Source organism: Ambystoma mexicanum, chromosome 4p, assembly GCF_040938575.1.
Source record: "Ambystoma mexicanum isolate Mex_15411 chromosome 4p, UKY_AmexF1_1, whole genome shotgun sequence".
NCBI lineage: Eukaryota > Metazoa > Chordata > Amphibia > Caudata > Ambystomatidae > Ambystoma > Ambystoma mexicanum.
Genome location: NC_090927.1, coordinates 1,006,040,307 through 1,006,067,044, shown reverse-complemented (window position 1 = coordinate 1,006,067,044; position 26,738 = coordinate 1,006,040,307). Strand labels below are relative to the sequence as shown.

At 42.5% G+C, this 26,738-nt stretch overlaps 1 protein-coding gene across 4 annotated transcripts in view; it reads right to left on the bottom strand.

Annotated features, from left to right (window-relative positions):
- The window catches only part of LOC138453590 (blood vessel epicardial substance-like), a 904,667-nt gene that overhangs the window by 350,424 nt on the left and 527,505 nt on the right, over positions 1-26,738 (bottom strand). The window contains exon 6 of one of the 4 annotated variants that reach the window (XM_069606590.1): positions 18,157-18,169. The exons of the other annotated variants lie outside the window; for them this stretch is intronic. Coding sequence (XP_069462691.1) covers positions 18,157-18,169 — 13 coding nt within the window. The remainder of the gene's footprint in view (positions 1-18,156; positions 18,170-26,738) is intronic. 4 annotated transcript variants of the gene reach the window in all.

The following is a 26,738-nucleotide window of genomic DNA, read 5'->3' as shown; positions in this document are numbered from 1 at the left end:
AGGCAAGATTTAAATACATGGGCCTTTCATTCTGTCAGGTCCTGTCTTTGAATCTTCTTGCAGGAGTGATGCTGGCCCACCAGACCCCCAAAGTATGCCTGCTCAATAATCTCTTAATAGATAAAACTGCCAAGCTGGCAAACCCCAGGGGAAAGGGGAATGGAGGAGAAAATAATAACTGCAGATCTTCACTGGTTCTTAGACACTGGCTTCCAAATAGTTAGACACTGCTAGGTGTTTTACTTCTCTGGAACTGGATGGATGGAAGTTTCATTAGTATGAAGTGTCTGGGAAAATATAAACACATAAGTACATAAATTAATATAACTCTTTTCTATATATTTTCTATTTCTATTTCTATTATTATAACCTATAATCTTATACCTGCTGCCTATGTTCGATTGCTGATAGGCATCAATATTGAGATATTCTTCTTTATTTCTTCTAAGTAATATGTAATTCCAAATTCTTTTATTCTTGAAAACTTGGTTACTTCTTTAGCTTAATAAGTAGCAGAAAATCTGAATAGAACTTGCTTGTAGCTATTAATTCATTAACCCTTCTGAAGAATATGTTTTGCTTATAATTGAAGTCACATGTAGTCTTTTCACTTTTCTTTTCTTTTCAGATGAACAAAAAAATATAGAATAAATATTCGATCTAGTATGTTCCGTAAGCCACAAAAATATTTAAACTCAACTGATATATTGCTTCCACTTTCTTGCTTGTGATTCTCATTTGAAACAAGAAATGTTTATAAATATGTCCTTGTTTAATTCGGAAGAATTCCAAAGCTCTAAGTATTAGTTTGATGACTTGACGCTCTGAAAACAAATATCAGCTGACCAGATGAACCCGACGCTACGCGCAACCAGGACGAAGTTGAAAAAATAAAGACGCGAAGCAAAAATAATAACCGCGCCTTCGGAAATCGATATACTAGACTTTTAAACTCAGCTCAAAGATAAGCGCATGCAAAAGATGCCAACACTCCAGCACAACGCCACCGGAAAACACTAGTACGCAGTACACCTAACCAGGAAATGAATAACTCCAGAATTGGAACGCACGCAACTCACACAAGCAGGTCCTTTACTCTAATAATAACGTATTACTTGTTACGCTCACCTGGTTCCCACGGGGGCGTCGACCGGAACTGGGCCGCTGTTATTTCCACCAGCGTGACTTGTGGCGCCGAGATGACTGACTGGACTGGCCCGCTCAGCCTAGTTTGTCTGGCTCGCAAGAATATTCTTCTGTAAAGGAGAAGAGGAATTAACCACCCGTGGAATTGAGTGTCAACCCACCTTCCCCACTCCCGTTGTCTTCCCACTGATCACTCTTGATGTCCCCTCCTTAGTCTCACCTGATGGTTTGGAAGGATGAGCTCTCCATCCTGCGTCGACCGCAGGGGCGCGTTGATGACCAGTTACTTCACTGGCGTAGAGGAATTGGTGAGTTCCAGTATTGACTCTAAAGTCCAATTGTTCATAAGAGTTCAAATGTCTGCTCTTCACTCTGTCCGATTCCTTGCAAGTTGCCGATTATCCACTCGAAGATTTCCAAATGGCACTCGGTAAGATTCAGGTAAGTCTATTGTGTTTTTTCCCCTTAGGGGTCGGGGTACGGCGATGAAGCAGAGTTGACTGTGCTGACCCGAGATGAGGTGAGTACCTCCCGTGGTAAATCAGGTAAGTCCTTGGGGGTAGCTTGTATGGCCTTAGAGAGTCCCCTTGCTCACCTTGCTGTCTTTGTCTCCTTAGGTGTCGGAGGGTGGCCGCGAGATGGAGAGAGCGTGATGGAATGTTGAAGTACCGCCAAGCAGGTGAGTTCAGCGCGGCGCCGTAGGAATGCGAAGCAATGCTTCAAAGACTTCTGTCTTTCAGTTCCGTGGAGAAATGGATCAGGATTCAGGTAAAGATTTAAGTTAAAACTCCTGTTCTAACCTTTATCCTTTTTGTCTTCTTGTTTCAGGAGTCCCAGGACTGAAGCGGGCGTGGCTGAAGACTGGAGCTGCTGAAAACACGGTGAGCGTTACGCTGCAGCAAGCAGAATAACGCGAAGCACGTGTGGCTGTCGGGGCGTGGTTTAAATAGCCATGTAAGAAGATCCAGGTAAGTATTCTTCCACAGCCCCACCCAAGTAACAAAATAGTCCCTTCAGTAAAATAGTCCCTCCTAAGCCTCATTTGGCTTGAGTCTTCATGCAGCATGGTCTGCCTCAGGTGAGTATGCAGCATGGTCTGCTTCAGGTAAGTTATCCATAATGAGCCTGGCGCCCATGGCGCCAGGACTGACTTTATCTTTATGAGCCTGGCGCCATAGGCGCCAGGACTGTACCCAAACAGCCCCTAACTGGGGCTTTTGGGCATGCTCCAAGTGGCATGATGCCTGCTTCCGGGGCTGCTGGGCCTGGTCTGGTCTTCCGGGGGCAGGCATCATGACATTACTAAAACGAAAGAAAATGAGAGCCTGCAATCGAAACAAATTCTATAATATTAAAGTAAAATCTAAAGTGAATCTCATTCACAATAACTATATTAAATAACTAGATACCAAAAACGGAATCTTTCAATATTATTTCACACAAAAACATCCGCAAGTGAAAAATAAAACTGATATAGTTTCTTCTATCTCAAATACACGCGCAGGTTAACACAAATAAAGTTCTTGTTAAATTGCAGAATAAATACAGTTTCTTGGTTCTTTAGAAATTAACTTCTTCTTGAGTTTAAATCAAAAGTATTAGCATTTCACATTGAAACTTAGCTTGCTTCATCTGTATGTAGTCCTTGAGGAAACAATGATGACTTCTTCTTAAATGAATTTACTGTAGTAACTCTTCTCTCTAGATTTTCTTCACATTAAAGATTACTAAATATTCTTATACTAAAATTTCATAGAGCTAAGAAAACTGCAACCTTCCTCAATGGAAACTGGAATGAAAGGCAGTTTAGAATCTTAGTGAAAGTTCCAAACTACCTCACAACACTTCTCCTTTAATCACTGTTGTTGAACTGAACCTCCATCTTGGCTTGGGGAAATAGGCACTTCTTGAATAGTTTATCATTAAGGAAACTTATATAGATTGTAACATGTTTAATTCAGAACCAACACTCAAACATCACTCAAACATTACTCCTACATATATATGTGATGATGAAATCTCCTAAATGGAATTTTTCTAGATTAATGTTTCTTTGAAAATCTGGAAATGTACCATGGGATCCTGACAGTACCCCCTCCGTAATGCCCTGACCCAGGGCCAACCTTATCAGGATGTAAATGATGAAACCTTTTAATCGATCTAGGGGCATGTATATTTCCAACTTTCTCCCATGAATGCTCTTCCGGACCGTATCCCTTCCAATCAACTAAATATTGAAGTTGACCATGAACTATTCTTGAATCTAAAATAGCTTGTACCTCAAATGCATTCTCATCTTCAGAAAACACAGGACCAGGAACATCATTCAATCTGGTATCATTCCTAAAGGGTTTCAATAAATTCACATGAAAGGTTGGATGGATCTTTAATCCTAATGGTAACTTCAATTTCACAGATACAGGAGAATAAATCTGTTCAATTTCAAAGGGTCCAATATATCGTGGACTAAATTTATTCTTACCCTTTAAAGGTACATTTTTTGTGGATAACCATACTCTATCACCAACCTGATAATTAGGTTCTTTCCGACGCTTTCTGTCTGCAAATCTTTTGTAAATTAATTTACTCTTTTCCAAAGCCTGAACTGCTCTTCTCAAATTTTGTTCCATAGCTACCAACCTACTTTCAACATCTGGGACCTTAATTTCATTCAACACCACCCCTCTCAAGAAACGTGGATGGAAACCTTGATTTAAGAAAAATGGAGACATAGAAGTAGAATTCTTTGTAGAGTTATTATAGCAGAACTCTGCCAACCAAAGTAATTCCAACCACACCTGACCAGCCCCAAGATAACATTGTATATACTTCTCTAATTCTTGATTCACTCCCTCGGTTTGACCGTTACCCTCAGGATGATAACTTGTTGTTAAATTAATCTCTATTTTCAACTCTTTGCAAAACGCCTTCCAAAATCTAGAGACAAATTGAGACCCTCGATCTGAAATTACTTGACAAGGTAAACCATGTAATTTAACAACATTTTGCAAGACGGCCTGAGCTAAAGAAGTTGCTGTTGCCGCTCCTTCGATAGGAATAAAGTGACCAGCCTTAGAAAACCCACCCACTACTACAAGAATAGTTGTACAACCCTTGTCAGGCGGTAAATCCACAATATAATCCATTGACACGGTATGCCACGGACGAGGTGGAATCGGAAGTGGAACTAACAATCCTGCTGCTTTTTGATGATCTGACTTAGAACGAATACAAACATCACAAGTTCTAACATAATCTTCTGAATCTTCTTTCATTTCCTTCCACCAAAACTCTCTCTGAAGTAAATCAAAGGTTTTCTTAATTCCAGGATGACCAGCCAAAGGTGAATCATGACAGTTCTTTAATGCCTCTATTCTCAACTCTTCAGAAGGTAAATACAACTGTTTTCCAACAACAGGTAACCCATCTTTAATGTAACGTTCAGAATCTTCTGCTGCCCAAACCAAAAGATCTTCTTCAGAAAAAAACGGTAAAATTGACTCACGAAAATCCTGAACCTTTCCAACTCCAGCAATTACAAAATTCTTTTCCGCAAGCAAAGGCATAGGTGTACAAAGATCATTCTTTAAACTTCCAGGAATGCACCTAGACAAAGCATCTGCTTTTCCATTCTGACGCCCTGGTTTAAATAAAATAACAAAGTCATATTCCGCAAAGAATAATGACCAACGCAATTGTCTTGGTGTTAAAGTTCTTGCAGATCGAAGAAAAGTCAGATTCCTATGATCAGTCAAAACAGTGACTCGATGCCTGGCACCTAAAAGATAGTGTCTCCATTCAATAAAAGCTGCCTTAATTGCTAACAGTTCACGATCAGAAATTGTATAATTTCTTTCAGCTGGTGAAAACTTTTTAGAAAAGAAGGCTACCGGATGAAGCTGTCCAGTAACACGATGACGTTGTGATAAGACAGCACCCATTGCACAATCCGAAGCATCAGCTTCTAAGAAAAAAGGTTGTTCAACATCTGGATGTAATAAAATAGGTCCAGTAATAAACTTCTCTTTCAGAGATTTAAAAGCTTTCTCAGCTTCTTCACTCCATTCAAATTTTACTTCTTTTCTTAACAATTTTGTTATAGGGGAAATAATCTGTGAAAAATGTTGTATGAATCTACAATAGAAATTAGCAAAACCAATAAAACTTTGCAAATCTTTTACTGTAGTTGGTTGTGGCCAATCTCGTACAGCTTTCACCTTAGCGGAATCCATTTCCAACCCTTCTGGGGATAAAGCAAAACCTAAAAATTCCACTTTATCAGTGTGAAATTGACTTTTCCCAAGCTTTGCAAACAACTGATTTTCTCTTAACTTAATCAACACCTTCCGAACATGCTCTCTGTGTTCATTCAATTCTTTAGAGAATATTAAGATGTCATCTATATATATAACAACAAATACATCCAAATATTCTCGAACAACTTGATTGATGAAAAATTGAAATGCAGCAGGAGCATTACAAAGGCGGAATGGCATGACCTGGTACTCAAACAATCCATAACGGGTCTTAAATGCTGTTTTCCATTGTCTCCCTCTCTTATTCTCACTAAATGATAAGCTCCCCTAAGATCCAATTTAGAGAATATTTTAGCTCCTTGAATTCTGTCCAACATAACTGATATTAAAGGTAAAGGATATCTGTTTTTTATTGTGATTTTATTCAAGGCCCTATAATCAATACATGTTTTCAAGGTCTTATTTTTTTTTGGGCACGAAAAATAATGGTGATGCTGCCGGGGACTGTGAATGTCTAATGAACCCTTTGGCTAAATTTTCATCAAGATATTCCTTTAAATGTTCGTTTTCCTTTTCTATTAATGCATAAACCCTTCCACAAGGTATAGGTGCTCCATCTTAAAGATCAATTTTACAATCAAAGGAACGATGTGGGGGTAATTCATTAGCTACTTGTTTATCAAAAACATCCTTAAACTCTTGATAACAATCTGGCAATATTCCAGACACAGCTCCTATAATATGTTCCTTAACCACTCCAGCAGCTAAACACACTCCTTGAACTTCTGAAATATTTTCTTGATTCCATTCCTGAGAAAACAAAGAACATTGTTCCTTACAAAACTCTGACTTAAACTCAACCGTTCTCCTACCCCAATCAATGTATGGATTATGTAAAGTCAACCATGGCATTCCCAATATTATTTGCAACTGTGGTGCATCAATTAACTCAAATACAATTTCCTCACAATGTTTTTCACCAATCCTCATTCTCAAAACACATGTCATCTTAGTAATCAAACCAGATGTTAATTGTGTACCATCAACAGCTCTCACTTGTTCTGGTACTTCCTTAGTTACCACAGGCACTCTCAATCTTTCTGCTAAAGCCAAATCCATAAAATTTCCAGTTGCTCCACAATCAATCACACATGGACCTCCACACCTTAATCTACCTTCCCAATATAAGGATACATTTAGAGTGATATGTGGTATAGCTGTCTGAATGGTATTTGCTACAACTTGTCCCTTTCCAGGAAAAGAAGGACATCTTTTAGGAGCACGTGGGCATCTTCCTACAAAATGTGTTCCATCTCTACAATACAAACATAACTTCTCCTTCTGTCTTCTCTCTTTCTCTTCCTTAGTTAAAGGACCTCTGATTTGATTCTCACTTATTTGTACTTTAACTTCTTTTCCAGAATTTTGTTCTATTTTAGGTTGTTCACTCCTACTCCAAGTTCTATTTTCAGAAAAATGTCTCCTCTTTTCTGACCTTCTCTCCAATAATCTTAAATCTAACTGAATTACTAAAGAAATTAAATCTTGACAAACTGTGGGTCTCTCTACAATTGTTGCTAGTGCATCTTTTAATTCTTCTCTTGAACCTCTATAAAAGATGGAAGTTCTCTTCTCCTCTGGCCACTCACTCTCTTGCACAAGTGATCTAAATTGTGTAATATAAGCTACTAACTCTCTATTTCCTTGTCGTAACTCTAATAATTCTCCATCTACACTTAAAGATGAAGTTCTTTTGTCAAACATCTTACGGAATTCTTCTTTAAACAGGTTCCAATCCCTAAGTTCTCTTGCATCTCTTTCTACTAATGGAACTGACTATGCTGATGCCTCTCCTGTAAAATAAGAGATTAAAAATGCCACTCTTGCCGTTCCTGTAGGAAATGCTTCAGGCCTACACAAATAATGTAATTCGCATTGCATTAAAAATGTCTTTAGTTTTCTATGGTCTCCACTAAATCTTTCTGGTGGCGCTAATGGAGTTGATACCAAAGAAATTCCTGGTGTTAAATGTATGTTCTTCTTATCTTTTTTCTCTTCTATCTCAGGTGTTGGCCATTTAAAATCTGACTCTGGATGCAAAACTGGTGGTTCTTGTTCAAAAAATGTCTTTACCATAGAAGTTCCAGGAGAATCTGATCTATGGACATAACTATTTAATTCTTCCATTCGTACTCCCAAATTTATTGTCTCCTTTTTCGCTAACTTCAAATCCTCTTTAATCTCCATTAACATTTTTCCTATGGCCCCCAAACTCACTTCTGACTCTGGGTCCATCATCACTCAGGCAAGATTTAAATACGTGGGCCTTTCATTCTGTCAGGTCCTGTCTTTGAATCTTCTTGCAGGAGTGATGCTGGCCCACCAGACCCCCAAAGTATGCCTGCTCAATAATCTCATAATAGATAAAACTACCAAGCTGGCAAACCCCAGGGGAAAGGGGAATGGAGGAGAAAATAACAACTGCAGATCTTCACTGGTTCTTAGAAACTGGCTTTCAAATAGTTAGACACTGCTAGGTGTTTTACTTCTCTGGAACTGGATGGATGGAAGTTTCATCAGTATGAAGTGTCTGTGAAAATCTAAACACATAAGTACATAAATTAATATAACTCTTTTCTATATATTTTCTATTTCTATTTCTATTATTATAACCTATAATCTTATACCTGCTGCCTATGCTCGATTGCTGATAGGCATCAATATTGAAATATTCTTCTTTATTTCTTCTAAGTAATATGTAATTCCAAATTCTTATATTCTTGAAAACTTGGTTATTTCTTTAGCTTAATAAGTAGCAGAAAATCTGAATAGAACTTGCTTGTAGCTATTAATTCATTAAACCTTCTGAAGAATATGTTTTGCTTACAATTGAAGTCACTTGTAGTCTTTTCACTTTTCTTTTATTTTCAGATGAACAAAAAAATATAGAATAAATATTCGGTCTAGTATGTTCCGTAAGTCACAAAAATATTTAAACTCAACTGATATATTGCTTCCACTTTCTTGCTTGTGATTCTCATTTGAAACAAGAAATGTTTATAAATATGTCCTTGTTTAATTCAGAAGAATTCCGAAGCTCTAAGTATTAGTTTGATGACTTGACGATGACTTGACGCTCTGAAAACAAATATCAGCTGACCAGATGAACCCGACGCTACGCGCAACCAGGACGAAGTTGAAAAAATAAAGACGCGAAGCAAAAATAATAACCGCGCCTTCGGAAATCGATATACTAGACTTTTAAACTCAGCTCAAAGATAAGCGCACACAAAAGATGCCAACACTCCGGCACAACGCCACCGGAAAACACTAGTACGCAGTACACCTAACCAGGAAATGAATAACTCCAGAATTGGAACGCATGCAACTCACGCAAGCAGGTCCTTTACTCTAATAATAACGTATTACTAAAACGAAAGAAAAGGAGAGCCTGCAATCGAAACGAATTCTATAATATTAAACTAAAATCTAAAGCGAATCTTATTCACAATAACTATATTAAATAACTAGATACCAAACCGGAATCTTTCAATATTATTTCACACAAAAACATCCGCGAGTGAAAAATAAAACGGATACAGTTTCTTCTATCTCAAATACACGCGCAGGTTAACACAAATAAAGTTCTTGTTAAATTGCAGAATAAATACAGTTTCTTGGTTCTTTAGAAATTAACTTCTTCTTGAGTTTAAATCAAAAGTATTAGCATTTCACATTGAAACTTAGCTTGCTTCATCTGTATGTAGTCCTTGAGGAAACAATGATGACTTCTTCTTAAATTAATTTACTGTAGTAACTCTTCTCTCTAGATTTTCTTCACATTAAAGATTACTAAATATTCTTATACTAAAATTTCATAGAGCTATGAAAACTGCAACCTTCCTCAATGGAAACTGGAATGAAAGGCAGTTTACAATCTTAGTGAAAGTTCCAAACTACCTCACAACACTTCTCCTCCAATCACTGTTGTTGAACTGAACCTCCATCTTGGCTTGGGGAAATAGGCACTTCCTGAATAGTTTATCATTAAGGAAACTTATATAGATTGTAACATGTTTAATTCAGAACCAACACTCAAACATCACTTAAACATTACTCCTACATATATATGTGATGATGAAATCTCCTGAATGGAATTTTTCTAGAGTAATGTTTCTTTGAAAATCTGGAAATGTACCATGGGATCCTGACAAGTTATTCCGGTTGATGCAGAAAAAGCATTTGACGATGTAGAATTGTAGATTTTATGGATTCCCTTTTGCTCCAGGAAGCCTCTGGCTTCATGTCAGAACGCGCTACAAAATATGCGACACAACCCTGAAGGATCTACTCTTTTCCAGCACGCCACCTGATCGTGAGCAGAGCGTGCAGAAAATCGGTCCCGCTATTGCCAATGGATCTTGCCACACTCACCTCCACACCTAATTCTAAAGTGATTTTTCACATCCCGGTAGACACGCATAGTGAATAGAGACCCAGTAAGTGAGCACCAGACACGCCAGGGCTATTAGTGAAATCAGCTAGTCCTCTACAACTATTAATAGTGACCCTGGGTACTGCGGGTATATCTTTTTCAGTCCCCTAAATTCAGTCAGGGTGTATATCCCCCACATTTTGGCCTCTGTATCCAGAAAAAAATATCTTGAAACAACTGCCCTTGATTACGGCATGACGACCCACACAGGTCTGGTTGAAATATTGCAACACAATAACACTAACCAATTGGAGGCAACTGCACCCAATTGCGTTATGGAACATTTTGATAAGAATGTGGACTGTAACTCTGTTTTGTCAGAACCATCATTGATTGAACCAAACTCTATTTTTAAGAACATCTTTCAGGGACCGCACCTCAACATTGCCCTACTTAACACATGGGAAGTCATTACGACCCTGGCGTTAAGGGTTTAACGGTGCCGTAAAAGGTGTCGGCATGGTTAAACCCTTAACGCCTGATTACGAGGTCTCTTTGCGGCTCCCGACCTTAACGGCTGGTCCGGACCGGCCGTTAAAGTAGGGACCCGCAAAGGGACTTCCGAGGTAATTACGGTACCTCAATTTGCGGTACCGTAATTACCGCCTTCCCCGGCCCCATTGAGCCCTATGGGGCAAAAATGGGAATGGGGAAGGGCCAATGGTAAATGGGGAATTACCGCCCCGCCAGCCTTGGAATGGGGCGGTATTTACCCATTTGCCATTGGCGGACTCTTTACAATACCGGCAGCAACCATTGTTCTAATAGCGCCATTGGTTACCGCCGGTGTTGTAATGAGGGCCATGGTCCCTTGTTAAACAAGGACTGGAGTTTGTGGATCACATTTCTACAGCCAACCCTGATATATTTGTCACTATGGAGACCTGGCTTCATGAGGCGGCCTGTCCTGCGGCCTATCAGGCACTCCCACTTGGATATCAAGTATTCAGATCAGACAGACTGGGACAGTAAGGGGCTGCCATGGCTGTGATTGTAAGAGGCCATTTTGATTGCCACTCTGTGAACATCACAAATATTGAAGACTGTGAAACTTTATTCCTTAAAATCAAAGTCAACCAGAACATTTCAGTAAGTTTTGTCGTTTTATATAAACCACTGAATACAATACTGCAGTTTGATGAACTCTTCCTGGCCCTTCTTAATGAAATCACTGGACCTCAATAAGGGTGTCACAGCTTTGATATTTTGATGAAATGATAACCTTCCAATGAAAATACGGTACACCGTGGTTATCGCGGTATAGCACACACATGCTTCAACATTGACTTACATTTTATTTTGCTAGGAAAAGTCACCAAGACTCACACTACAGACACAGAAGCATCAACACGTTGTCTTTTTTACATGCACTCGTTTTAGTTTACGCTGAACCAAATGTAGTCTGGTGATCCAGTTTAACTTTGTCATATAAAATACAACCTTTGCACAAGTCTATATACTTAAAACAGAAGGACGAGGCTGTGCAGAACAATGCAGCATGCACTAGTACCCATTACTGATGCACCTTCGTTGTATGTGCCCTCTTCAGTGCTTGTGCAGTGATTGATGTGGTGCTTTCAACAAAGGTTAACACATAATAAATGGCATATTTTCTCACAATGCTGTGCAGTGAGAGCCCTCAATGGGATTACAAGCCCGTTCAGTCATTCATAAGGGAGTTTATTTGACTTAACCAACCCTTCTTAAATGTTTTTGGGAGTCACAATTTGTACATGCTCTCAAAGGTGTTCGTTTGGGCCCATCACGTTTAAAGCTACAAAAATAAAGTTATCAGAAACTCTATCCCACTTCTTTTGCAAATGCTGCGTTTTTTTTATTTGCGCATTTGTAAACTGTCTAGTACGCTGCTCTCACAAACTTTTACTCTTCTTATCAACAGGCACTGAAGCAGGGACGTCATTTCACCAAAATGCCAGGGGTAACGGAAGGGACATCACACGACCCTTGACTCCCTGATGTGATGTCATTTGACCCCACCCCGAAGTGATATCGCGGGAAGCGATGGAACACGGCCTTTCACCCGTTGACAAGACAGGAAATGGCATCACATAGCATTGTACACTACGAAAAATATGGTTATGATATCACTATAATGTGATGTACATTTCATACAAGAATGGATCGCCATATGTATCGTTAAGATCAGTGTGTATAGGCCCATATTACCAAATTACTGTGAATGCAAGCAGACGTCCATGACCAAATGATAATGATGTGGTATTATATAGCACTTACGCTTAAGTGCTTTATATAGAAAAAATATACACCCAATATCACCCAACCTGTGTTGGTACTCATTTATCGACCTCAGAATGATGAAAGGCTGAGTTGAGGCATTTAAGAACAGACTAAATCAGTGACTAACCCCCTGAAGTGTGCCTGAAATAAACCTTTAATGAGTCTAGCAATTATTGTATAGAATTCCAGAAAGACATATTATTTGGTATTCCTATTCTTTCTTATTTAGGGTCAGTGCTGAAAGTGTTAGACTTGTGGCACTCCTGTTCTTATTTTTCTTATTATTTTCACACCTATGCATGGATCCCCGCCATGCCCATACTCCTTAAAAGTTCTCAGAGCACAGAGCAGACTCAAGGCCAAACTACAAAGAGTGCCCCACCTGACATTGATTATCCAATCCCCTCTCCCCGTTACCATAAACAGTTATAGTAGCTATGTTAAGTTACCTTCCAATAACCAATCACATTGCATGTTAGGTTTTTAAGATTGCCATGTAGAATTACTTTAGTATGTGCGCAGGTTGTATGTCAGAAATTATGAATTTTTGCTATAAATATTGTGTTTTTTCTAAAAGTAAAGAGAGCTAGAAGATCGAGCAATTGCTGATGTTCGTTGTACTCCCCGTTTTATGAACTTGCCATTAAACTGACTCACTTTGCCAAACTATTGAGTTGTCTTAATTATTTGATGCATGAGTATGAATCTGCATCCCCATCTATCTCGAGGGTACTGCTACTCAGCTTAAAGGGCTGTTTGGAAATCATCCAGTTCACAAGGGAGGCACACGGCTCTAAAACGGACCTCTGTTGAAGTTGAAGCTCAGAGACACAACACCAGCATTGCATACTTGCTCTGCTCAGTGAGCCTCTCACAGCGCTGACTGGTGGTCCGGACCGGTAGCTGGTATCTCGGACAGTTGGGCATCGATTAAACAGCAGCAAAGTGGGCTGTTTTTTTGTGAAGCCCAATGAGGAGCGCTGCTTGCCACCACCACTGTCTTCAGTGCACGTCGCGCTACTGAAGCAGCGCAGGCACACAGCCTCCCAGCTTGCGTGCCAGAAATCACACTGCACATGTTTCAGAGTTTACTCTGTGCACAGTCACATGTGCACCCAACTGCAAAATCAGGGGAAGGCTTCACAGCAGGCCTCATGGTAAACCGGTGTAGATCAGAGAACGGCTATTATTTGTAAATTACATGTACCGTTACACCCCTAGTCCTCAATCTCCTGTAGTTGTGATGGGTAATTTCAACCTGTGGGCAGAGAAGAGGGAGGATGCTCAAGTATCAGCCTCACTTGCGTCCTTCAAAACTATAGATTACTCTCAGGTGGTAGAAGAACAGACCCACAGAGATGGTCACATATTAGACCGGGTACTGAAGCATAATATCTCCAGCTCACCCATTAGCACTCATTCATGCCCATCATCTGACCACGCAATAGTCATGCTCTCAATAATGCTACCTTACAACCCAACCCTTGCGATTAGACAAGCTACCGAGAGCGCCCTGCTGATAAGGGGTGTATTGGCCACTTTTGATCCCTAAAAATAGGCAAATACTCCCAAAAAATAGGAAACAGACATGTAGGACCATGTGCCGCTGCTTATATCACGCATCTCCAGGGATATGCTTGGACCAGTAGTGCACATAGTACCAGAGGAAGAAACTATTCTTATAACTGCCTGATCAGAAGAAGTAAAAAAGTATCTTTTAATGTGCATGAATAACTAGCTTCAAAGAAATAATTATTACAAAAACATTTCCATTTCCAGTTTACTCTCTAAAAAATAATCTTACTCCCAACTTTAAAAAATAGGGAGTAAAATACTGGCAGTTCCAAATCTTATCTGGAGCACTGACCGAGTGTACAAAGAAATATCAGGAACCTTAAGCGTATTACTCCTCCTATTTTTGCAGGCTCCTTAGCTTCCAAACTAAAAGCGCTAGAACACCTCGACGACCCTTTTCTCTTGGCATCACACTTCCTGCAATCTGTACAAACCACGATTAACCACTTAGCCCCTGAGAAGGCCGAAATAACGAAGCCTGAGACCATGGAGAATTCTTGGTTCAATAATGACATTATTGAGGTTAGAAAACAGAAGAGAGTCCTTGACCGGGATTGGAGAAAGAATCCCTGCCCCCTTACATTGGCAGCACATAAGGAGTCTGTATGCTGGTTAAAAGAGCTACCATCAAAGCCAAATCTAACAACCTTAACACCAGAATCACTAACGCCCAGTCCAGCTCCAGAAAACTCTTTAAAATTCCACAGTGGAAAATAACTCTACTTCGTGTCAGGGGATACAAGATGAGTTTGAGGAAAATTGCTGTCCACCAACAAGTTATTACCTTGCGCCAACTGCATCTGAAAGACTGTCCTATTGCCATAGGGCCCCCACTGATTCCACCTGGGTCATCCAGTGAGTTCAATTTAAGCTAGTTTGTAATCCGACAATGTACTGAGCTGGACATTCTTAAGATTGTATCCAATCAGAAACCTACCTTCATGCATTGGTGATTTATGCCCCGCCAACATCTTTAAGTTCTCTCTTGATTTCTTGGTCCTGTGGCTCACAAAGATTGTGAACACTTCCTTTAGAGACAGCTGTGTGCCTTTATGTCTGTTATGTTACGTGGTTTTGTAAAGCGCACAGTCGCCCAGAGGCATTATGGCGCTAGAGAGAAGGAGCCCAGGAGCCGGACAGAAAAGGAGCAGCAAGCAGACCAAGAATCAGAACAAGAGGGTTTTTAGAGCATGTCTCAAAGATGCTTGGATCACCCGTCTATTGAAAAAAAGTTACTTGGACCCCTGCATGGCTAATAATTAGCACCTATTACTAATGTTCCATACCTCCTGAAGATCCTGGACCGTTTTGCCTATCTTCAGTTTTAGGACTTTGTTGCGGAAAACAACATCCTAGGTACTCATCAGTCTGGCTTTAGATCTAAACACTGGACTGAAACGGTTGTAGGTCAACTGGTCGAATCTAAATGATCGACAGGACAAATGGTCGACACCAAAAGGTCGACAGGTCAAATGGTCGAATTTTTTTATTTTTTTTCACATTTTTTATTTTTTTGGGGGGGGTAACCCCCCAACCCTTTTTTTTGCTAAAAACCCCATTTTTTCCCTAAATGAAAACCTAAAAAATATAGATAACTAAAAAAAAAATTTGATCATTTGTCCTGTCGACCAAATTGTGTTGACCATTTGTCTGTCAACAATTTGACTAGACACCGACTGAAACAGCATAATTAGATCTAAAGTCCAATATTTCTAGTATTGTGGACAGGGGTTGTCTGGCGCTGCTGATATTATTAGATCTCTCAGCAGTGTTTGATCTTGTTGATCACAATCTTCTTGTGGACATTGCCTGCTGGTCAGAGACAGCTGCCCAGTGGAACTTTCCTGGGCCCAAGATCTTTCAGAGTACTGTTGATGGTGAACAGGCCTCCACATTGTCACCTCCTGTGGGGTAGCCCAAGGCTTGTGTTTGTCACGCACCTTATTCAACATTTACATCACGCCTTTTATCGACCTCCTTGACAGTCTGGGTGTTCAATACGCCTACTACACTGATGACACCCAGATTCTGTTCAAGCTATTGGGTAATCACAGCCAAGACACTGAAGTCGTAAACAGAGTTTTCACTGCTATTCCATCATGGATGGTCCTTAACTCTCTGGCCCTCAATGAGGAGAAAACAGAACTCCTTATCTTCGCATCTTGCCCTTGGTTGAAAAACCTCGACACTCTTTACACCCACCTCAAGATCATGGGTTGCATGATACCTTTTGCCAAACAGGTTTAGACATTATGGGCCTCATTACGACCCAGGCGGTAAGTTACCGCCTGGGTCATACCTTTACCACCATGGCGTAAACTATGTTTACGCCATGGTGGTTGGCGGACTTACCGCCCCATTCCGAGGTAGGCGGGGCGGTAAGTCCCCAATCCCCATTTACCCTTCCCCATTCCCATTTTTGCCCCATAGGGCATAATGGGAGTGGGGAAGGCGTTAATTACGCCACCGTAAATTACGGTGGCGTAATTAACAACAAGGTCCCTTAGCGCCATGGATTTTAACACCTGCTAAAAGCAGGTGTTAAATCCTCCATGGCGCTAAGGGACCTCGGAATCAGGCGGTAAGGGTCGGCGCTGTTTACGCTGCCGTAAACCCCTTACCGCCTGGGTCGTAATGAGGCCCTATGAGTCTATCTGGATGTGGAACTTTCCATGAAAGCTCAGGTTTCTCACCTCTGCTCCTCTTTGTGACCAAACTTCTGTATCAAATAAAACCTTATTTGTCCATTGAAAACCAATCTTTTCTTGCTTCTGCCCTTGTTAATACAAGACTAGATTATTGTAACAGCCTCCTGATAGGGACTTCCTGAGCTAATCTACTATGCCTTCAGATTGCCCAAAAGAGTGCTCTTAGGGGCGTTCAGGGCCTAGCTAAGCATGATCATGTCACACCTGCAAAACAACCCTTCACTGGCTACCAGTTGAGTACAGGATCAATCATAAGGTGCTCACACTGACGTACACATTTCAGTCAGCCACTGCCCCTCCCTTAACAGCGGCCCACTCCACCAGATTCCTTCACTCGAGCAACTCCTGCAAACTCCTGCAACCGCATTTCAAGTTGGTCAGATTTGGTGGGGCAAGCTTCAATGTGCAAGCTCCAAGGGAATGGAATTCCCTCCCCCTGCCAATACGAAGCCATCAAGACTCTTCTTTTTAACTTTAACCCTTAATCCTGGTTACGTATGAGTGTAGCCGATGACCCCTCCCCCCCCCCTGGCTGCTTGTGTATCCATTTGTGTTGTTTTATGTGAGCCGTGAGGCCAGCGGGCATGTGTATTCACCTACCAAATCTAAGTGAGTCTATGTACGAATGCCTAGTGAAAGGTGTGGGGAAAGTGGGCAGTGGGAATCTCAAGGAGGCAATTTCCATAGTGCAAAATGCTAAATTCTCAGAATCACAAGTCCAGTTGGGTATTGGAATGGAAAGAGTGGGCACAATATGGGGGAGTTGAAGCTTGGATAAAAATGGCATGGGGAGGTCTGTGAAATCATCCATAGAGAGGAATGGTCTATGTTGTACATCAATATTTGGCAGTGCTCAAAAGGACGTGCAAGTGAGGTGGATGATGCAAAGATCTGTTCTTATGTCGTATTGGACACCATAGAAAATGTACATGAGGGCCCTGCTGGAAGGTGATACATGCTGGAACTGTGAAACGGTGAAGGTTACGATGGTACACTTGTTCTGGGAGTAAGCTGATCTGCAGGATTTATAGGCAGAGGTGTGAGAGATAATGAACATGGTTTTGGGGACCTCTATGGAGGTAGATGCATACAGTTGGTACTATTCGGTCCTTTACTGTGCTCATAAAGAGAAGATAGGTACCAGAAACTATGAACAGTGAGGATTCTAAAGAGGGTGCTGATCAGGAATTGGAAATCAAGACAAAAGCCTTAAGTGGAAATGAGGATTGAAGAAATTAACGACATGGCTGCATTAGACAATACTTCATTTTAGATTGAGTGGTGAATATAAAACCTAAGGAGGTATATGGACTTACGTTATGAAAATGAATGTGTGAGATTATAGAGAACAATGGACGGAACGTGAGAGGGGTGCTCCCTTTTATTGGTCCCATTGGTTCTTATGAACCCAGAAAAAACAACAGCTGTACATATCAAAGGGGTGGGGGAGGGCCCTTGTATGGATACAATGCGTATGCATGAACTATAAATGAGCTAAGGACGAGCCTGATCTTGTCAAGTATTAGACAGGGATGCAATAGATAACAGAAATGAATTTGTGAAGTAACAACTGCCAATATAAACTGTTAAATAAATAGAAAAGAATGTTAAATGCTGCTTACTGTTGCTTGCCCTGCACTGAGTGCATTTGTTAGTGACTCATACCCATCACGATAGTTGTAAAAAATATTAATTTAACTGCCCACAACTTTCAGACAACTTGAACATACCTTTAGTCAGACTGGATTTCACCACGACAACTCTGCCTCAACTAATTGAAGCATTTTGGACCGTTTAGCATCTCAGGAAGGTCAAACTTATTCAGATTTATTTCTGCTTTCTAGACTACCGAACAGCATTCAACACTGTGAAGCGTTCTACTTTTTGGGCTAAATTAGGGAGATTAAGGACTCCTGTACATTATCACATTGCTCTAAATGGCAGGTGAGCATTTCATTGGGAAATTCTGGCTACTACTTTAGTTTAGTCAAATCAAGCAAAAGAGTTTATCAGGATTGCATTTTGGTGAAGTTTTGATGTGTCCCCGTTTGCAGGGAGCTTGAGCAGCATGCTACTCAGCCTGAATATATGTTTGTTTTCAAAATTCCGACCACATGTCCCTTTTCCAACTCACAACAAAACACAGGCTCCCTTCCCTCCACTGGATCCGGAGGAAGACATGTGAACCAGAGCTCTCTATTTACCCGAGACCCTCAGGGAAGCATAGCCTGGGTAGCCAGCAAAGAGCAATGTTAAAGGGTGACACCCGTTTTTTCTGTTCTCTTGTCAATACCATAGACCAATCATCAGCCAGGTAAGGGAGATCACCTTAAAGTTCTTTCAATCCAGATATCATCGCTATCACACGTATTTATCATAATTATGCTCCTGGTTATTCCCCACTGTTTACGTGTTCCCACTATAATTATGCTCTTGTATGTTACCCACTGCAATTGTGCTCCTAGGTTTTCACCACAGCAATTATGCTCCTGGGTGTTGCCCACTTGTGGGCAATGCTGCAGGGCCGCCCAAAGCGAGGCAGGGTAACTGCTGTTACCATCAGCAGGCCTGGAGAGGGGCAGCCCAACCTCTCCCCCTCTCTGCTCCTCTCCTTCCCCCAAGCCAGAGAGACACGCAGTCTGTGCAACACAAAGCTGAGGAAGGGTGAGGTGTGAACAATCACCTCACCCTTCCTCCATACAGCAAGGTGCTAAGCACCTAAGGAAACCAACAGTCCGGGGACTGGAACACAACAGCCCCCACTACTATACATATCAAAGACTAAGGGCTCCCCTGGGTCTTATAAATACAGAGCGGCATGCTCTGAGAAAACACAAACAGTTTGTGGACCCTGAACGGGGACCCAAACACACAGGAGGTGCACTGTTTACTCAGTGCCTTCCAAACCTTTGCTTCTTTAGCAAACTCTGAAGTTCGTTGCATTCGCAGCGTCTTTGTTTCCCTTTGAACATTGAACTGTTCATGAACCGCTGCACGGCAGCGAGCGGGGAACACTGAACAAACAAAGAAAGTCTCCCGGGACGTACCGAAGGGAAGCAGGACTCCACTTACCAGCGCGAAGGAAGGAGGGAGGAACCTGCAGAGCAGCCCGGCGTAGGCAGTGGCTTCAGTCAAGCGCCAATTTCAGGTAAGCCGCCACGCTGGGCTGCGAGCATGAAATAGAACACTGTTTTTTCTAACCGCGTGCAACAAAGATAAACATCCGCGGGCAGCCGCTCACCGGCGGACCCAGAACGCGCGCTGCGCATCAATTTCAATAGAAATATAGAAAGTTTAAACACAGAGGCTGCGGGGAAACCCCGTTCCGGGGAAACCTTATCGCAAAAGTACAACGAACATTGTAATTGAGGCAGTAGGCAGACAACTATTGTTTCATACAGCATTTGGGGCATTTTTTAAGGCACAGGCCAACAGGGCACACGCAATTAATTGCAGTGAACAACAAAGGCATAGTTTATACGCATAACTCGAACCTGGGCACAAGAAATAATTTCAGCTCACCAAAGACCACTGCTGCAGTTTGTCTGAACATAAACCAAAATATTTTTTGGGGCAACACTCTACAGTTACCCAGCATGGGAAACAGCATTTTTTGCAAGCCCACAAGAATCCACAAATAATACAACAAGCATTATAATGTGCATGATAGACGGTGCTATTGCCATAGCTCTCAACTCACCCGCTTTTGGCGGGTGTCACCCGCCTTGCAAATGGCTGACTCACCCGCCAAGCCTCCTGCATGCCCATTCATTCCAATGGGCGTCTCACCCGCGAAAAAACAAAATCGGGTGATTTCACCTGCCTTTGCGAGACAAATAGTTGAGAGGTATGTATTGCGCGACGAGTAGAGAGCTCATTTTGACATCTGTGCAGAGACTGCTGACACGGGTTCAGATCCCTGCAGGGCCAAACACAGCCTTTTTCAAATTTCTTTTAATCAAACAGGCTGAAAGGAAACATGGGTCCCAAATGAAAATCACAGGAACCCACAACACCGGCACAGAAACCCAAATCACCCCACCTTATGGCAGCCATCGTGGCAGCGGAACACTATGGTTGGGCATGGGTCAGGGAGAATATGTACGGCCTACCAAGGTAAGGACAGCCATACCACCCAATCAAGATGACATCACAACACCACCAAAGAGACAGAAAGTGACAGATGGCCTTAAAAAAGGTAACATAAAACTGGTGAAATTGTGCGAGAACATGTCGGAAATGCAACAATTATTGCGCGAAATAAGGGGGAAACAATTACCTCAAACAGGGGAGCAGGGACCCACAAACCCCAAAATACCCCTAGAACCTACCATAATGGTGACCCCCCCACCAGCAACGATCCCAACAACAGCAGCCCCAGCTACACCACTGCCACAGGTGCCAGCAATGCAAACAGCTGCCAGCACAATTGCGCCAAATGCAGCCACCGCAGACCCAACAGGTGCTTTAAAAGCATGGGCAAATTCCCAGTACAGAACCACTGGGACAGACAGGGCAAAGAAACAGCAACCCAACAGACATAGCAATGATATGCAATGCCCAATTAAAATTAAAATTGAAATCCATCCAGACTGAAATACTGAATAGATATAAAAGATGCCTAGCATGGAATATTGACACCACAATCAAAGAGGCCATATGGGCCAAAGAGTTCATAGAAATCCTTTCACTTATAAAAGCCCAACGCAAAGGGAAAGATGCTTTTAGGGATCCCAAAAAGATAGAAGAGAAAGCCATAGCCAGAAATGCCCAGGTAGAACAGAATTGGGACAACTGGCTACATCATCTTGGCAACAATGTACGAAGAGAAATTCCCCAATGATGGCAGAAAACTATGGGCTAACATGGATAAAATAAGAGAAGTAAAAATCACTCCAAAAGGGAAGACCTGGCTAGCATATGATATCAGATTTAGGAGAAGCATGTCAGAGAGGCCAGCCATAGAATGGGACGAGGTCCAAAATGACTTATACACGTTAAACGCTGAGCCCACATTGGAGGAAGAGGCCTCACAGAACATCTCCAAAAATAGAAAAAATGCACAGGGTCCCAGAAATAACGATAACGAGAAAAATAAAAAGGGGGAACAGCCCTTTCGGAAGAACCAGCCATGGGTGGCTAAGTCTAATACCCACAGGCAGAACAAAAACCACTCTCCAAAAGCCAACATTCCATGCAGGAATTTTGGAAAAAAACCAGTGCACCTGGGGTAAGGACTGCTGGTACAAACACACTTGCACAAACTGCAACGGTGACCACGCAGCAAGCAACTGCACCAGACTGCCAGCCAAAAATGCAAAGGATTAGCACCATCCACTGCCTTTCAACCCCAGGTTTGGCACCAGGCAGAACTCCCATCAACCCAAACAATTTTAGAGAAGCACTCATGAATCACCCAGACAGGGAATCCAGCGAGGCAATCTGGCAGGGTTTCACCAAGGGGTTTACCATCCCTTTAAGGGCAGAGGGTCACAGAACATCCCAATTAACCTGAAGTCGGCCAGGGACAACCCCCAAATAGTGGAGAGCAAAATCAAGAAGGAATTGCTGTTAGGGTGGATTGCAGGACCCTGGGACCACATGCCCCTCAAAGATTACATAATATCACCACTAGGGCTGGTCCCCAAAAAATGAACCTGGTAAAATGAGGCTAATTCACCACTTATCCTATCCCAAAGGCCAATCACTAAATGATGGCATTCCACACACGGAATCCGCAGTATCCTACACACAATTCCAAGAGGCAGTAAGACTCATACAGGAATGTGGCAGGAACGCCCTGATGGCCACACTAGACATTGAATCCGCTTTCAGACTATTGCCAGTCCACCCAGATTCCCAGCAATGGTTAAGTTTTACTTTTAACAACAAATTCTATGTAGACAGATGCCTCCCCATGGGGTGCGCAGTATCCTGCGCCCTATTCAAGCAATTCAGCTCCTTTTTTCAATGGGCTTTCCAAAAACAGAGACCAAGGACCAAAGTAGTACACTACCTCGATGATTTCATGGTAATGGGCCCAGCAAATTCTGATGAATGCAACAAGGCCCTGGCAAAATTAGAAGGAATGGCCGCACAGTGGGGCATACCTTTAGCAAAGGATAAAACAACCAAACATGCCACCAACATAATTTTCCTGGCCATTGAAATTGACTCTGTACAGAGCCTATGCAAGATCCCAAAGACAAAAATTGCAGAACCCCTGGAGAAAATACAAGGCCAGACAACAAAAAACAAGGGCACAGTTAGAGAAATTCAATCATTAGCAGGGAGTCTCAACTTCGCTGCTAGAATAATCCCCCAAGGGAGGGTATTTTCCAGAAGTCTGGAAATAAAAATAAAATCATACACCAAACCCCACCTACCCATCCGGCTAGGCACAGAGGTGAAACAAGACCTGGAAATTTGGGGTAATTTCCTAAAAGATTTCAACGGGACCTCACTTTGGCGTATGCCTTTGAACACATGGACAAAAAGGGTCCTTTTCATCGATGCACCCGGGATTAAGGGGTTTGGAGCCATACTAGACTCAGTGTGGGTGGCAGGACACTGGCCCAACTCATGGCAACAGGTGGGGTGGACTAAGAACATCACCCTCATAGAATTATTTCCCATTTGGCTAACATTACACATCTGGGGCAGGCAGCTAGCTAACACGGAACTCTTGGTCTCGTGCGACAACATGGCCGTAATAGGCTCCATAAACAGAAGGTCTACCAAATGCCCTCTAGTGCCAAAAGTCCTATGAGCCATCACAGCAGTCACACTACAAGAAAACATTGTGGTCAAAGCAAAGCACATCGCTGGGGCGGATAATAACATTGCAGATGCTTTATCTCGCTTTCAGTGGCCAAGATTCCAGGAGCTAGCGCCTCACGCCCAGGAACAGATGACGCCAATACCAGCGGAATGCTGGGCAATAATGGAAAATCAAAAATAACGGCATCAACGCCAGTGCCAGAGAGCCATGGCCGGGATGCCCAACAAGAAGCAGGCACCTCTCAATAAATGGGTGCCAACAACTCTGTAGGCTTCCTAACAGTAAGTGCTTATAAACAGTATTTAAAGCCACAGGCGTAAACCATGTAGAGTTAATAACGATTAAAGACATAGAAATATTTTTAAAATGGGCGCATGAACAAGGCTTTAAGAGAGATTGGGCAAAAAGACACCTATTTGCAATCTCGTATTTTTCAAAAATACAGGGTGATTCAGACCCCACGCAGAGCGCTCTTATTTCCTACGCAATGAAAGGATGGGATAGAATAGAGGGCCCCCAGGTGGACACCCGCTGCCCCCTGTATTTCAACAAACTGGTACAAATTGCAAACCAGCTGGATGCCATATGCTGGCATCCATATGAGATCTTATTATTCAAAACAGCTTTTTTTCCTGGAATACTTTGGGGCTTTCCGTGTTGGAGAGCTCATTGCCTCCAGCACCAAGGCTACCAATGGCCTGGGTGTCATGGAGGTCAGGGTTAGACAAAAGAGCGTCAGCATAGAAATCCAACAATCAAAAACTGGGGCCAAAAGAACCATCAACATTTGTTGCAGCAAACTGCCCGGTATGTATCAACAACCTTTATCACACGCAAAGGGGGGAGGTTTCTAATCCACAAGGACGCCTCGGCACTAAGCCGCTACCCATTCAAAGGGGTGCTAATGAAAGCAATCAGCAAAGCAGGGTGGGACCCCAAGGGTTTTGGCACCCATTCATTCAGAATAGGTGCCGCCACCTCAGCATGGCAAGGAGGCCTAGCTCTCCAACAACTAAAAAACATAGGGGGATGGAAGTCAGATTGCTACAAAAGATACATCAGGCCACAGCTAATATAGACATCCTCCCTCATTTTGCTTTCTCCCCCTTCCTACAGAAACAACAGGCGAAGAGAGGACCGCTCTCCAATCAGCATGGATAGTTGGCCACTCATTTATCTTCAGGACGGGCCGATGGGCAGAGACCAAAGAAAGGCCACCTTTCAGAAACACCATTTCTTCATGGTGGGTATACAGAGGCCTACGATGGGCCGAGATCCACGAAACCCTAGCAGAACTGGTCGCATACAGAGACCCGCCAGAATTTTTGGTCATACACCTAGGGGGCAATGACCTGGTAGCCATTGGAAGGAGAAATGTATTCGAGGACATGTGCTCCTCCCTAGCAGGCATTTCACATAATTGGAGGGGAACATAAATATATTTCTCGGCCATCCTACTCAGAAAGAAATGGCAAGGGGCCAACTGCTACAAATCGATAGACATTTCTAGAAGAAAACTCAACAGGGGGCTAGAGAAATTCTGTACAGCAAGAGGACTGGGCTTCATAAAGCACCCGGCCATTACACTGGGTGACCCGGACCTTTTCCACAAAGACGGCACCCATTTATCAAACCAGGGCATGGAACATTTCTTTAGAGAAATTACAGCAACTCTAGCCTCCAGGGGTTGCCACTAGGAGATTCTTTCGGGGGAACGTGGTCAGCCGCCAACCTGCCCACGTGTGGTGGTACGGGCCAGAGGGGGTAACCCAAGACCCTGTGCCCAAAAGTATGTTACTAAGATGATATGTGATCATTGTTATCTCCATAACCATATCTGTACAATAAAAACCTAAGGCCTTTTATTGCCAACACTTGACAACAATGTGTGAGCCAAATGATTCCGGGTGAGGGTCTGGGGTCGGCAAATAATTATGCATGCATATGGGTTCAGCAGTTATGGGCAATGCTGCAGGGCCGCCCAAAGCGAGGCAAGGTAACTGCTGTTACCATTAGCAGGCCTGGAGAGGGGCAGCCCAACCTCTCCCACTCTCTGCTCCTCTCCTTCCCCCAAGCCAAAGAGACACGCAGTCTGTGCAACACAAAGCTGAGGAAGGGTGAGGTGTGAACAATCACCTCACCCTTCCTCCATACAGCAAGGTGCTAAGCACCTAAGGAAACCAACAGTCAGGCAGCGATCAGGTTCAAAGACCTGCCCCCCCAGGGGGCCAGACAGTCGGCTATCCGGCCGGGGGCTGGAACACACCAGCCCACACTATTATACATATCAAAGACACAGGGCTCCCCTGGGTCTTATAAATACAGAGCGGCATGCTGTGAGAAAACACAAACAGTTTGTGGACCCTGAACGGGGACCCAAACACACCGGAGGTGCACTGTTTACTCAGTGCCTTCCAAACCTTTGCTTCTTTACCACAAAACCCTCCCACCCTACAAATAAGGGAGAAGAGCAAAGGAAAAGAAGTACAAGGCATTGTACGGTGCCCACAACAAGTCGTGTGACATGAGAAGGCGGGCACGGGCCAGAGGGGGTAACCCCAAGACCTGGTGCCCAAAAGTATGTTACTAAGATGATATGTGATTAATGTTATCTCCATAACCGTATCTGTACAATAAAAACATACAGCCTTTTATTGCCAACACTTGAGAACAATGTGTGAGCCAAATTATTCCGGGTGAGGGTATGGGGCCGGCAAATAATTATGCATGCATATGGGTTCAGCAGTTATGCTCCCCACTGTACGTTGCCCCTAGTTGTTAGCAATTGTAATTCTACTTCTATGTTTTCTACCATGTACATTGTCGCTAGGGGTTCCCCACTGTAATTTTGTTCATAGATGTTTTCCAATGCTATTCCCCTCTGCAATTTGCTCCACGGTGTTCTCTACCTGAATGTTGATCCTGCATGTTCCCTACTGTTATTTTCCCTAAGGTGTTCCCCACTGTAATATTGCTCTTAGGTTTTTATGCATTGTAATGTTACCCTAGTGTGTCCCCATTTTAATTGCTCTCCTATGTAATCCACACTGTAATTGTACACCTAGATGGGCTATCCTATATTTTTGTCTTAGGTTTTCCCTACTGTAATTTGCACTTAGGTGTCCCCGCTGTAATTTTGCTCTTAGCTACTCCCCACCACTAAGATGGATGCACATGGCTATGATAATTTGACTCCCTGTTTGGACTTCAACTGCTGCACCCCTTACTAACACACTCAAATTCCTTCTTTCTCCTTCGTAATATGTAATATGCACTTCGAGTAAGCCACTCACAAAGCAATTGAACAACCCATCCCAATATGTACTAAAACCATCAACACTCTCCTCTCGTACTAACTTGTGTAACATAGTTCCAACACATGCTTCCACTCACTATGGCACATTAAGCTTCCTCCTGGATACAGACACCGGACGTGCCCTTTACACATATTACATATCACCTATAGAAATAGAAATTCTTGCTTGCTGAGCCCGGGTGCTTTCGAACTGCACATACCA